The sequence below is a fragment of the Sceloporus undulatus genome, chromosome 1 (genome assembly GCF_019175285.1).
Source record: "Sceloporus undulatus isolate JIND9_A2432 ecotype Alabama chromosome 1, SceUnd_v1.1, whole genome shotgun sequence".
NCBI classification, from domain to species: Eukaryota; Metazoa; Chordata; class Lepidosauria; order Squamata; family Phrynosomatidae; genus Sceloporus; species Sceloporus undulatus.
Window position 1 is genome coordinate 4851466 of NC_056522.1, and position 15306 is coordinate 4866771.

At 41.8% G+C, this 15306-nt stretch overlaps 1 protein-coding gene across 2 annotated transcripts in view; it reads right to left on the reverse strand.

The window, feature by feature from the left end:
- Window positions 1-15306, reverse strand: part of ADCY3 (adenylate cyclase 3) — a 138293-nt gene that overhangs the window by 103872 nt on the left and 19115 nt on the right. For both annotated transcript variants that reach the window (XM_042445565.1, XM_042445566.1), the window contains one exon: window positions 5698-5847. In XM_042445565.1, coding sequence (XP_042301499.1) covers window positions 5698-5847 — 150 coding nt within the window. The remainder of the gene's footprint in view (window positions 1-5697; window positions 5848-15306) is intronic.

Consider the following 15306-nt stretch of genomic DNA (forward strand, 5'->3'; position numbering starts at 1 on the left):
GAGAACACAAGAAATGTAGTATCTCGGCCTTTTAAAAGGCAGGGTTTCAACATTTCTTTGGTAAGTGCCATCAAGTTCACTATGACTTATGACAACCCTACCCCACAATCTTTTTGGCAAAATTTATTCAGAAGACATATGTTGTTGCCTTTCTCCAAGCCTGAGAGAGTCTGTCTTGTCCAAAGTTGCCCAGAGGGCTTCCATGGCTGAGCAAGGATTTGAACCCTGGTCTCCCAGAGTCCTAGTCCAAAAGCTCAAACCACTACACCAGTGCTACTCAAAGTGATGCTCTGAAAGCCTTTTCAGTTCTGTGATCCATTACCTGCTGGTCCACAGAGAGTTTCCAAGAAAGAAAGAGTTGTAGCCAATAGTCAAAAATATAGTCCTGATCACTGGCACATCAGAGAGGAAAATTTGCCAATCCTCTACATTAGAAAGTCTGAGAAGCAATGCACTATCCTACTCTGGCTCTCAGGGTTTGAATGTTCTCTATAATTTTCTCATAGTTGTGAGAACTACAATTAACTAATCTCAGCCTAATTTTTCATTTTCAAAATAACAAATCCCTATGCTTTGTTTTAACGTTTTAGTAAGGTCTGCTGTTAATGGCATTTGTTTTATTTGCTACTCTAGAAATTCTCATACAATATAGAAATGTAGGTAAGCAAGCAATCAGACCCTGGCTGGAAAACTTAGCTATGGGATTAATGGCCAACACAGGGATTGAAAGCAGCAGGTCAGCACCCTGATGGGAACCACAGGCACATCAGTTCATGCCTGTATCCATCTCCAGCAGAAAAGATCCAGCCCCACCAACCATCATCCTAGAATAGCATCCCTAGAACAGGGAGCATGTTTATCAGATTTGCAAATGACACCAAATTAGGAGGAATAGCTAATAACCCAGAGGAGAAGATCAAAATTCAAAATAATCTTCACAGATTAGAAAGCTGGGCCAAAGATAACAAAATGAATTTCAAGATGGAGAAATGTAAGGTACTGCACTGCAAAAAAATGAAATGCAGAGGTATAGGATGGAGGACACCTGGTAACAAGATAACATGTGAAAGGGATCTAAGAGTCCTAGTAGACCACAAGTTGAACATTAGTCAACAGTGAGATGTGGCAGCTAAAAAGGCCAATGCGATTCTAGGATGCAACAATAGAAGTATAGTTCTAGATCAAGGGAAGTAATAGTGCCACTCTATTCTGTTTTGGTCAGGCCCCACTTGGAATCCTGCGTCCAGTTCTAGGCACCACAAATCAAAAAGGAGGTTGACATGCTGGAATGTATCCAAAGGAGGACCACAAAAACAGTGCAGGGTCTAGAAACCATGAAGTCCTATGAGGAGAGACTTATGGAGCTGGGTATATTTAGCCTGGAGAAGAGAAGGTTAAGAGGTGATATGATAGCCTTCTTTAAATATTTGAAGAGATGTCATATTGAGGATGGAGCAAGCCTATTTTCTGCTGCTCCAGAGACTAGAACATGGAACAATGGATGTAAGCTACAGGAAAAGAGATTCCATTTAAACATCAGGAGGCACTTCCTGACAGTAAGGGCTGTTTGATAGTGGAAGACACTCCCTCGAAGAGTGATGGAGTCTCCTTCTTTGGAGGCCTTTAAACAGAGGCTGGATAAATTAACAACATTATTGGGAAAAGGATCACTAGATGATTTTTATCGGGTGTGGGATCCATGGTTAAAATATGTTAAATAAGGATCGATATAATAAGACTCCAAATGAAATAGTGGATAGAATAGCAGGATTATGTGATTACTGGGGTGAGTGAATATTAGAACAGTAAGAAGGAACTAGATTAGAAAATGGAAATATAATTATAGAAAACTTAAAGACATATTTTAAGATTTAAAAATTGTTTATTTAAAAGGGGATAAAAGAGTTTGTGGAAATTTGTAGCCACCAAAGAAAGGAATGAATCCGAGATAAAGGAAGTAATAGGATAAGATCAGAAAGAGAAGAAGGAAATTTTACAATTTTTCTCTAACTGTATTTTTTATCTTTTATTGTATGTTATGATTGCTTTTTATATATTGTAATTGTAATAATTAATAAAGTTATTAAAAAAAATAAACAGAGGCTGGATGACCATTTCTGGGGGGGGGGGGGCTCTGGTTGAGAGTTGTTGCATGGAAGGGGGTTGGACCGAATGGTCCTTGTGGTCTCTTCCAACTCTGTGATTCTATTATTGAAGGCAGAGGGAACTATCCGTTTCTGTGACCTGCTAAACATGGTTACTGAACTTTATAACCAAGCAATGCATATATCGGCTTTTTGCTTCTTCCTCCCAATGCCCTTTCCTTTCATGTAGTGCCTTTCAGATTGTAAGGCTGCAAATAGGCAGTCTAATTTCCCAGATTTGCAAGTTACTCTGGGAGCCTATTTGGCTACAAAGAGGGGAAAATGGAGTAATTTTTTAAAAAGAGAATTAGTGTCATGCACAAACCTGGTGCCACAAACCTGGTGCCACTCACTGTCCTGATTAAATATTGTTTTCCTATTAGATAACCATACAGAGCTGGGACTAAATTTCTGCCACAGGAAGCACATCCTTTGTAGTCTTCCTCGTTTCATAGACCTTTCCTGCCTGCTTGCTTTCCTTATTAGTGCTTCTCTCTGGAAACTTTGTCAATTTGTAAGGCCTTGGCAGCCTACAATTCTTTCTCAACAGTATATAAATATCCCCAAAAGACCCATCAAAACACCCATTGTCAACACCCATTGTCGCCTGTAAAAATATATCTTCCCATGAACCCACAGCACAGGCTGATATCAGTAGCATACCAGTGACGCTTATCAGCAAAGTGTTATGGACTGTCTGGTGTAGGACAAAGGATCAAAAGTTGTCAGCAAGGCCAGGAGGTGAGAACTGGATGCAACTGAGTCTATTAAAAGGGTGTCATGTGTATTTTTAACCTTCTTCTAAATAAACGTGAAAAAAGGCATGTGCCACTTTTTTGCTTGAAATCCTTCACACAGTGATTGCGCTAAAGAGGGGGAGAGAAAGACAAGTATGGTCCAAAGCAAAAATTGGGAAGTTGTATTTTTGGACCACAACTTCCAGAATCCTGTATAAGAGCCACAGTATTACAGGAGTCATATGCCAAAAAAATACATCTCAAAAAAATACATCTTCTAAGCAATTGCTAAGACCAGGGACAGTTTTATGGCTTTTTTCTTTAAATCTTGCCAACCAAGTTTTATTGGGAATTCTGTCAGAACCAACATGGTCTAGTGGTCTGCTGCCACGCTGTAGAATTAATGCAGTTTGACACTGCTTTAACTGTCATAGCTCCATCCTTTGAGATCCTGGGGTTTGTAGTTTGTTGTGACACAAGAGCTCCCTGATAGGGAAGGCTAGATATTTAACAAAACTACAAATCGCAGAATTCCATAGCATTGAGCCAGAGCAGTGTAAGCATGGTCAATTCTGTAGTGTAGATTCAGCCCAAGACTCCTAGACCAGGGTTCAAAGACCAGAGTTCAAAGCCCTGCTTAGCCACGAAAACCCACTGAGTGTCCTTGGGTAAGTCGCAGCCTGAAAGGAAGGCAATGACAAGCCACCTCTGAATAAATCTTATGTAGGATAGAGTTGCCATACATCAGAAGCAAAGGCACATGAGAACAGCAACAACATTCAATATGCCATATAAAGTTATGGGGGGGCACAATCCATGCATTCACTCCAATATGTTCACTTCATATATCTGAGGAAATAGACCTAGTCTACAAAAGCTTATGCTACAATGTCTTTCACTCATAGTTTCTGTGGGATTTTCCGGGCTATGAGGCCATGTTCTAGAAGAGTTTCCTCCTGTCATTTCACCAGCATCTGTGTCTGGCATCTTCAGAGAATGCTTGCCTTGAAAGGAGTTGGGTATATACCAGTACAGTATACTGTGTGACCTAGAAAGACAGGAGTGATTTGCATGTGTATTGTTCTATTGCTAATGGCAGGCCTTTCCCAGGGTGACACAGTATACACACACACACACACACACACACACACACACACACACACACACACACCTCTTTTCCAGGCAAGCATTCTCTGAAGATACCAGCCACAGATGCTGGCAAAACGTCAGGAAGAAACTCTTCTAGAACATGACCACATAGGCCGAAAAACCCACAAAAAACTATGGATGCCGGCCATGAAAGCCTTCAACTTCTCTCACTCAGTTTGTCTTTGCATACTGATACTCCAAACTAACACTGCTATGGCGTGTTACAGACTGCCGAAAAGCGGCGGCCTGCACCCGCCCCTTTCCCTGCCAGATCGGGGCCTCAGTGGCTAGAGCGGCAGCCGCTGAGGCTCCGATCCGCCTCTTTCCAGGCCATGGGGAAGCGGCAAAAGGCCACTTCCCCGAGGCCTGGAAAGGGGTGTCCTTGGGGCTTGAAGCCCCAAGGACACCCCGCAGCGGCAGGGAGGAGGAGAAAGGGGCCCCTTTCTCCTCTGTGTCGCTGGGCGCAGCCATCTAAAGGCTGCGCCAGTGACGCAAGACCAGGAAGGAGCTCCATTTCGGAGCTCCTTCCTCCACCGACAAAAGGGCACACTAAGTGCCCTCACACGGCGCGACAGCGTCACGTCCGCGCCGCCTCATTTGGAGGCAGCGCGTTCGTGACGCCATCATGGCGGCCCCCATGTAGATGGGGCGCCGCCATCTTGTCCTCAGGACGTATTAGGCTTGGGGGCGTCAAGAAGTGATGCCCCTTTTTAAACCTAGGACGTCCTGAGGACGTCCCTTATGGCGGTCCGTAACGCGCCTTCGTCTCTCAAAGGAAGGCAATGTTATACAAAACATAATAGCAAAGAGACATTTAGAAAACCAGGATATAACACAAAATATGGTAAAATCTTAGGGCCTGATTTTAACATCCTTTCCCACTAAGTCACTCTTTCATTCTGCCATGCTTCACATTTTCAAGCAACATTCTAGAATAGATAATGCGTCTCAGCCATAACTGAATATCTACTTCTGGTTAACATTTCTGAATTTATCAGCCAGTTTCTTGCTGATTATTAAGCATTTATGTGAGTCTGGGGTGGTTAGGCTGGTGTTCATATGGCTAACACCACTCCAAAAAGCATTTGGTGCCTATAATGTGAAATTATTCAAAACCAGGAAGGATCATGGAAGCATCCAGGAAATATAATTTTCCCTGTTAGGCAAGATGTACTGTCTTTAGCTACCAAAATGTGTCTCAGGGGGTGGGGACTTTTAGATATGTGTTTGCAGGGGATCCCCTTCCCCTGCAAACACTGCAAAGATGCCAGCCACAGAGGCTGGCGAAACGTCAAAAAGAAACTCTTCTAGAACATGGCCACATAGCCTGAAAAACCCACAAAAAACTACTGCAAAGACTTTTTAAAAATTGGTCACTTCTAGTTTCAAAAGAAAAATTCTGTATTTTCAGTCTCCAGTGGGTCTGGGGAGTAATTTTGGCTCCATCCCACTGAATTCTTCTCCAGTCCCCAGGATTAGGTTCTGAAACTCCATACAGACTCAGATCTGCTGAACACACTCACACTCAAACACATGCAAATTCAACAGCCAGGAAAAAACACTACAGAAAGATGTATCTTTTACCTCCAACTCAAGCTCCAAATTGTTTGCAGGGGCATGAGGAAGGAAGGAAAAATTTGCTACAGCTGCAGTTTTGTGGCTCTTACCTGCTGCTGACTTTGTTCCTCAAGGTTGAGCTTGACCTCCAGAGACTGCCGGGCTTCAAGGAAGGCTTTGCGGTGCTTGCGATCTGCCATGTAGTACGACATGATGCCCACGCAGATGGTACACAGGTAGATGGCAACGTTGGACAAGATCTTGAATGGAAAGGGACAACAGATGAGTCTCCAGAATTATTATTTTTTTAAACCCTCCCAGACTCAGGGCTTGAAAGTAGTAAGTTACAAGTAACTGATCTGTAACTAGTTTATTTTGGGGGGGAAAGCAAGGATATGAGAACATTATATTTTAAAAGCAATGGACTGTATAAGTCTACAAATGTTAGTCAAAAAATCAACCCCAAAAACCTGGGTCAACTTATCCACAGACCAATGTAAGTACTGTACTTTAATTCTTATCAAAACGGAACCATCCCCTGGTGAAAGGCAAGAGCATAATATGTCCTGGAAGCACTGAGCTCCTCTCAACTCTCTCATCCATCCAGCTTTTAGGGCAAACACAAACAGTTATGTCCAATGGGATTTTATAAGCGTTTTTGTAACATTTTCCTTTGCTTCATCCTTTAGAACCTTTGTAATATGACTCTAGGTTTTACTTCAGTTTATTTTACCTGAAACTTCTATTTGACCTCAAACCTTTTCCCCCTGCATCACCCCCTTTACATCAACATATGGATCTATGCCCCACATGATGTAGTATATGAATACAAATATTTTGGGTTTTATTGTGCGTATTTTCATGCACACATTCATGTATATTCACACTTTAACATTTTATAAGGAAAAAACATCATTCAAACTAGAACAGTTTTATTTAAGTAAATTCAGTATATAAGTCAACGCAAGTCCAAATTTTACACATAAAAAGTTTGGGAAGATCTCCTCAGAGGAGTATTGCCATTGCTTTGGTCAAGATCACCCAGGAAGTTTTCACGGTCAAGCATGTTTTTCTCGGCTGTATTTATTTAGAGGAAGCTTGTAACTGCTGAGAGGGGGATTTACCCAAGGGCACCCAGTGACTTTCAGTGGCTGAACAGGGATCTGAACCCTGGTTTCCCAGATTCTTAGGCTGCTGCCACACTGAAGAATTAATGCAGTTTGACATCGTTTTAACTGTCATGGCTCCATCCTATGGAATTCTGGGATTTGTTGTTTGTTGTGATACCAGGGCTCTCTGACAAAGAAGGCTAAATTGTAATTCTCAAGATTCCACACCATTGAGCCATGGCAGTTAAAGCAATGTCAAGCTGCATAAATTCTGCCATGTAGATGCAGCCTCAGTCCATCACTCACACCCATTACAACACATTGGAAGTAAGTCAGCCCTCCTTATTCATGGATTTTTTTATTCATGGATTCAAGCATCCACAGGTTTTTTTTAACGTATAAATTCCAAGCAGCAAACCTTGATCTTGCCATTTTGCTATGTCACTGTATTTGATGAGACTTGAGCATCCATAGATTTTGGTATCCACAGGGGGTCCTAGAACCAACCCCCAGAGGATATTAAGGGCCTGCTGTATACATAACTCTCCTGCTTCTTATTTTCATAGATAATCAACCAGTCAGGGAGGAAAAACTGGGTGGAGTGGAGTGGATTTGGGGACAACGGGTGGAGAAATAAGCTTAAAATGGGCTGGCAGCTAGCTGTTGAAGGCTGTGTTTTTCCAAAGGCACATACTTTTTATTTTCTATTAAAAAAAGAAGTACTTATTTTCTGTGTTTTAATTTAATCCCATCTTCTCTGGCGTTGCTAAGAGACAATAAACAGAATGGCATGTTTATCTTTTCAGATAGCACTGCATCTGAATCATAGCTGAACTGGGAAAATGATCTCCTCCCAACACTATATATCTCTCAAAAGCTAGAGCAGACACACACACACAAAACCACTCCCTCCATGAACAAAAACCACAGCCAAAGAAACAGAAGCCAAAGAAGCCCGCAGGAGAATGCATTCATATCCATTTTCTTCTGCACCAAAACCACTGTACCATTCTGAACACACACCCAAACATGTCTGACATCCAAAGCTCAATAGAGTCAGGCCTGGTCCATACAGTGGGCCTTCCATATCCACAGATTCTGCTAGCCACAGCTTGCAAATATTCCCAAGAAAAGAGAAAGAAAAGAAAAAAAAGCAAACCTTGTTTTTGCAATTTTGTTCAAATAACAGCGTTTTACTATGGTGTTGTGTACAGTCAACCCTCAATATTCACAGATATTTTATCCATGGAATCAAGCATCCATGGTTTGAAAATAATTCAAACATATATAAATTCCCAAATGCAAAGGCCAATTCTGTCATTTTATATAAGGATCACCATTTTACTATGCCATTGTGTTTAATGGGACTTGAGCATCCATGGATTTGGGTATCCACAGGGGTCCTGCTGGAACCAAACCCCAGTGGATACCAAGGACCCACTTTAATTATTATTATTATTCAATGTAAGACAAGATCCCATGCTTCTTTAGCCCTTAAAATTGCTGAAGACATCTCAAACCTAGTTGTAATGTGGGTGTGTTCAGGGTGGTTTTGTGGACATCCTTGTTCCAGCATCACGAAGGAATAGGTGATCACGCAATGGGAGCTCCAAGTTGCAGCAGAAATCAAGAAACCCTTAGGATTTGAGAAACTAGGGATCATGCAGGGGCCTCAAGAGATAGCTAACCATCCACCATAAACCTCGACAGGTGACTGACAATACTCATCCCAGACAGCTGAACTGGTCCCCGTTCAAAATTTCCCCTTATCACTGAAGCATGCCACACTATCTAGGGTGAACTGGAAGGAATTTAATCTCTTCATATGATCCCACAACCAAAGACAGAAGCTGGGAGAAGATAACCAGGCAGAGGTGAATTATTATATATATATTATATATCACTGTTGGTGTTGTTGCGTGTCTTCAAGACGTTTCTGACTTTTGGCAACTCTAAGGCAAACTATCATGGGATTTTCTAAGTCTGAGAGTGTGTGACTCACCCAAGGTCAACCAACATAAAAAAGTTAAAAAGCCACTAAACCAACAGAACATCTAAAACCAGTTAAAACAAATTAACCGAACAAGAGCAGCAAATATAATCCACCACACATGATGCAAGGCCTATTTCCCCGGGGAAAAATCCCAAAGGCCACCCAGAATAAAAACAACTGACACCAAGAACCCCAAACAGACATGATAACCAGAGCTTAGGGAAAGTACGTTTTGTTGGGGGTTTTGGCTCCCAACTCCCAAAATCCCAAAGCCAGGGGGATTCCCAGAACTTTAGTATCAAAAAACAAAATTAAACAAAACCACCAAAACTCTGTTTATGACAAAAGCTCGACTGCAATTAAGCATCCAGGTTGGGAGAGGAGGCTTGCTTCCTTGGACAGCAAAAGGGCTCCCCAACCAAAGAATCCTAGAATGGTAGTTGGAAGAGACCCCAAGGGCCAACCAATCCAACCCCATCCTGTGGTTCAGGGTACGCAATCAAATCCCTCCCAACAGATGACCATCCAGCTGCTCTTTAAAAACATCCAAAGAAGGAGACTCCACCACCCTCCAAGGGAATGTCTTCCATGTTAAAAGCTACACTGCATTTTGTGTTACCTTACAGATGCCCTAATTTTATTGTGGAGCAACACACCCCTTGCTTTGGCTTCCACTAGAAATGGGAAGGACCAAAGGGAATGAAAAAATTAGGGCCACTTTTTTCCCCCAAAGCTGTTTTTTTTCTCCCTGGAAAAAAAGTTTGCAAATTGAGGAGAAATTGGAGAAAACTGGATTAGGAATATCTTCTTTTAGAATGATGAATAATTTTAAAAAACACAGTTTTCATAGGGGTGATTCACTAAACCATTTTTTAAGCTATGTAGCATGTAGACTTTTATGTGAGACTAGGTATCATATCATTGCAATTCCTGGACTTGGTTTCCTGATGTTATTTCTTTTTGTGGAAATGAGTGCTTTATCTCTGCTTGGCACTACGGAGGACTAGAGGAGACAAAATAATTTGGTATTTCACTAATACTGATAATTTCTTCTGTTTTGATGGTTTTTCACTCACAGAACCAAAGAGGTTCCTCGTCATTCAGGAGCTTTTAGCTCCATTTGTAACAAAATAATAAAGAAATTTAATTTGTAATTGAACAAACTTTCTTTGAAATTTGATCATTTTATACCAGAAAATTATAAATATTCTGTATACCAATCTGAAAAGTGTGCAAATATCACTTTCTTTATTCCCCCCCCCCCAAAAAAATCTGCTTTCTTTAAAAACAAGAAAGATGATTAATTTGCTTTTGGATCTGTTGGCTGCTGCTGCTCCCCAGCATGTGGAATTCAGAAGTACAGTGCTATTGAAAGGGAGGTTCAGTTTCATGATGATTACTCATTGACAGACTGACTGTGCTCAATATAGTTGTCTAAACTGCTGTTACAGTTAATGGTTATCAACATCTCTCCATTCCATGTGTCACATCATGGTAGTGGATGCCATGTCAGTGGGATGGAAAATCCACTCCAAGGTTTCACTGTCTGTACTTTGAAGGAGCTATCCAAAGTGCAGAAACGTAATTTTGGGGATAGGGTTTGGGAACTTAGAATCATGGAATCCTGGAGTTGGAAGAGACCCAAGGTCCATCCAATTCAACCCCATTCTGACATCCAAGAAGATACCATCAAAGTCCTCCTGACAGATGGTCCTCCAACTTGTTTAAAAACCTCCAAAGAAGAATACACCACTCTCCAAGGTTCCATCTTCCACTGTCAAAAAGCTCTTATCATCGAGATGATCCTCCTAATGTTCAGGTGGAATCTCTTTCCCTGTAGCTTGAATCCATTGCTCCGTGTCCTAGTCTTTGGAGCGGCAAAAAAAACAAGCTTGCTCCATCCTCAACATGACACCCCTTCAAATATTTTAACAGGACTATCATATCACATCTTAACCTTCTAAAGACTAAACATACCCAGCTCCCTAGGATGCTCCTCATAGGGCATGGTGGTTTCCAAACCTTTCACCATTTTTGTCATCATCCTCTAGACACACTCCAGCTTGTTCACATCCTTCTTGAATTGTGGCGCTCAGAATTGGACATGGGATTCAAGGTGAGGTCTTGAACTTCAGAGTGAGACCTGTAGCAGATGCAAAAAAACCCATCTGCCTGACTTAAAACTACCAGCCGCTGTTGTCCTGTTGTCCTCTTTCTAATATTGTAAATAAGCACAACTAAGATTTTGGTGAATATTTACCAACCACAAAAGCACTCAGCTTGCACAAAAGGGGTTTTAGGAGCAATCATTAAACCATGGTGCGGCAATCATTATAAAAATGTTAGAAATGAATTTTTTAAAAAAAGGTAATGACAACAGAAATTACTAAGAAGGAGGAATGCTATACTTATTAACTTTCTGCCTGCCTACAACAGTCTTTACTGTCTGTACAGCCCTCGTTTTGCACAAAGGGCTCTAAAAACAATGACAAACACTTGGTCAAAAGCTCTACACAACTGTTGCAAACAAATAATAGCAAGTAGCAATAGCAAGTACATTTCTATACCGCTTATCAGTGAAACAGCAACCCATAAGCCATTTTCAGTGTGTAAGCCAATTGCTCCCAACCAGCTGGGTACTAATTTTACTGACGTATGAAAGGCTGAGTCAACCTTAGAGCCCTACCTGGGATTGAATTCACAACCTTGTGGTGGGAGTACAGGCATTTAACCACTGTGCCACCAGGGCTTTTGTTCAATTTAAATAAAAATTAAGTAATAAGTGGCAACAGAAATAAAAAGAAGAGAGGAAAGCTGTGGAACGTCTGCAGCCCTTTCTGAACAAAATAGGCAGCATGTTGCATAACAAAAATGCTCAGCTATGAAGGCTGTCGGGTTTTAAAACTAGAAGAACCTTTTTCAACAACCCCCTTTTCAGAAGAAAAACCCATAAGGGAATCATGGGGGAAACCCTCCTCTCCTCGCACCCCAATGTACACCAGTGACTTGCTGTTTTTAAATACATTGGAGTTGCCATGGCAGCCAACCAAATTGTGATGATCCTACTCATTTCCAAAGAGAAGGAGGTAGCCTTCTCCTAACAGCAATGGCAGGGCACAGCAAACACACATCCACCCCTTCTCTCTGTCTAGAAACACTCAGTTATTCTGGAAAATCTGTGTGTGTGTCTGTGTCTGTGTGTTTACTCACACAGAGACAGAGAGAGACTAAAGGCCAAAGAAGTCAGGAGCTGAAATGCCTGGTCCATCCATTAAAATTAGTAAAAATACATATTTTCAATCATTTTATAAAATCAGTTTCCCTGCTATAGTATCCTTTTGGCATCCAGGTTAACCTGCAAAGAGTGTAATTAAGCTATGATAGATAAAATCTAGATAGATTAGATCAGTGGTCCCCAAACTGTGTCCTTTAAGGGACTTTGGAATTCAGCTCCCAGAATCCCAGACTCAGGGCAACTGTGGCTTTATTAGATCTGCCCTAATGCTCCAACTGTTGTGGGTTACACTCATGGGAGTTAAAAAAAAGTCAGGGGTACCTGTGTTGGCCATAGAGCAAGTCAAAAATCCACCAAACAATGATACCTTTATTGGACCAACCAAAATGTACAATTACATGTTGCAAGCTTTGAAGAAGCGAGTGAAACTTCAAAAGCTTGCAAAATGTAATTGTGCCTTTTAGTTGGCCCCAAAAAGGTATCACTGGTGCATTTTTGATTTACTAATGGTAGTTGTACATGCAAATGTTTATGTGATTGTACATTCAGCTGGATATTCAACTGAACATTCTGCTATGCAGCTTGTTGGATATCCTATTGTGCAACACTGCCATTCAACACAAGAGTTGAATAGCACAATTAATGTGTAACTCCACCTGCAAAGATTTATGTCACAGTGGCTTCCTCCACAATGCCTGAAAGCTACTCTGGATGTGTGGAAGACATTCCCACCATATCTGGAGTTCCCTGGACCCTCCAAGGGCCGACATGAAAATTTGCAAATAATAATAATAAAACAACCCTCAAAATGCTCTCTAGAGACCCAGAAAAGCACAAAACATGTCCTCTATGGGCATTTGGAGGGGAATTGATGGGGTTTTTAAAAATTGTTTGTTTGTTTGTTATGCAGAAGGAAGTGTAGTGAGGGATATAGCCCTCCAATTTCTCATAGAGGGCTAATGCAGCAACCTAGTCTTCCACATTTACCTACCGAACATTTACATTATGCAATCCTGATGATAGATCTGAGCAACCTTGACCAGCAGGTCGCAAAAATACACAAGCGCACAGTTGTTGTTAAGTGCCTTCAAGCCGACTTCAACCTATGGTGACCATATGAATGAGAGACCTCCAAGTCTCCCTATCTTCATCCAGCCTGCTCAACTCTTGCAGATTCAAGGCTGTCACTTCCCTGGTTGAATCCCTCCATCTGGTATAGAGTCTTCCTCTTTCCCTACTGCCCTCAACTTTACAAAGTATTATTGTCTTTTCTAGTGAGTCCTTTCTACTCATGATATGATATGACCACTTCTTGGCTTCTAGGGAGAATTCAAGCTTGAGTTGCCCTAGAGAATCCATTTGCTGGTCTTTTTAGAAGTCCACAGTATTCACAGAACTCTTCTTCAGCACCACATCTCAAATAAATTGATTTTCTTCCTATCTGCTTCCTTTTGCACAGATAAACACACAAAACACTCCCAACCCCTGCTCCTTAGAATTGTTGGCTAAGATGCCCACACATCCTCAATTACTGCTTTGAATTTGTCATGTGAACTGAATTTGTCCAGTTCGAAAGAGCATCTTAATTGCAGTGGAAGATTTAGAGGCAGTCAAGTACTAATACGTTCCACTGGTCTGTTGTGTTATTACTGTGCATGCTATTGCCTTTGGAGGCTTCTGGCTCCCTGAGGAGGTCATCTAGGGCTTCAGTTTCCAATGTTAAACACAAGCAATTAGCATTAAAGAGGGCAGGGAGACAACGAGACTCAAAACACAAACAAACCTCAGTGGCCAAGAGGGCATTGCAAATGGAAAAGGAAGCCATGGGGGGGGGAGGGGGCTGTAAATTTCCAAGCATACACATTTATTGTGACCAAAAAAATCAGTATACACACACCACATTCCTAAGAATAGCACAGAACCAGCCAGGGAATTTAAGTGCCTCTGAAAGGAAGCAAGGAGGTGCTTTAAACTGAGTAGACTTCTAGAGGTTTTGGGAACAAAGGAAGGAGGTCACTGGTCCACCAAATTCAATGTTGCTAGCCATGTCCCTCCAGGGTTGCAGGCAGGATTCTTGCCTAACCCTACCTGCAGAGGTTGGGGACGGAGGCTGAGAACCTCTGCACAGGAAGGGAAGATTCCCATGTAAGATATAGGATGGAAGACACCTGGCTTAAAAAGAATACATGCCAAAGGGATCTAAGAGTCCAAGTGGACCACAAGTTGAACATGAATCAACAGTATGTAGAGAAATCGTGTAACAACTTTGAGACTAACTAAAGAAAGAAGTTGGCAGCATGAGCTTTTGTAGACTTAAGTCTACTTCCTCGGATGTTTCTGCGTCAACAGTGTGAATCGGCAGCTAAAAAGGCCAATGCGATTCTAGGCTGCATCAATAGAAGAATAGTGTCTGGATCAAGGGAAGTAATAGTGCCACTCTATTCTGCCTTGGTCAGGCCTCACCTGGAATACTGTGTCATGTTCTGGGCATCACAATTCAAGAAGTATATGGACAAGACTGGATGGCCCTTGTAGTCTCTTCCAGGTCTATGATTCTATGCTTCTATTTAGGCACTAGAAATCACACACACACATGCACACACATGCACACGTACTATTGGTCCTTGGTATTGGCTGGGGTTTGGTTGCAGGACTCACTGCCAACAAATGCCAGATGCTGTAGGCTATACTTCAGAGGAAGGAGCTAGTAAAACCATCTCTGAGGATTTCTTGCCTAAAGAAAACCCTATGAAAATCATGGGATTGCCGTAAGTCAACAAGCGACTTAAAAGTACAGTACACACACACACACACACACACACAATTTCTATCCCACCTTTCTTGCTTTCTGCTGTTCCAGAGACATATAGACATGAACCAACAGATGCAAACAACATGGCCAGAGATACCATCTAAACATTAGGAAAAACTGCTTGACGTAAAAGTAGTCCAGCTGTGGAATGCATGACTCAATGTTCTATGATTCTATGTCCTTTAGAAGTTGGTGGATTCTCCATTGCTGAAGCTTTTAAGCAGAGTTTGAATACCCATCTCCCAGAGGCACTTTCCCTGCAGATTCCTATACTGGGAAGAAGCTGGATTAGATGGCCACTGGGGGTATCTTCAACTCTATGGACTTTTTCACACGGGAGGAATGTATCACCATCCCGAAAGAAAAGGAAGTGGGGTCAATTCGGAAATGCATGCAATTAGGTGCTAGCTCATCATGCACAAAGATGAAAATAGTGTCTATCCAAAGGAGAAAGTAGTGCCAATGCGAATGCATTCATCACAGGAGTACACACCAATCGGCTTTCTACTGCGAAATAACATGTTTGTGCCTGTGCAGGAAAGACAGGATCACGTCTGAAGGTTTTTGCAG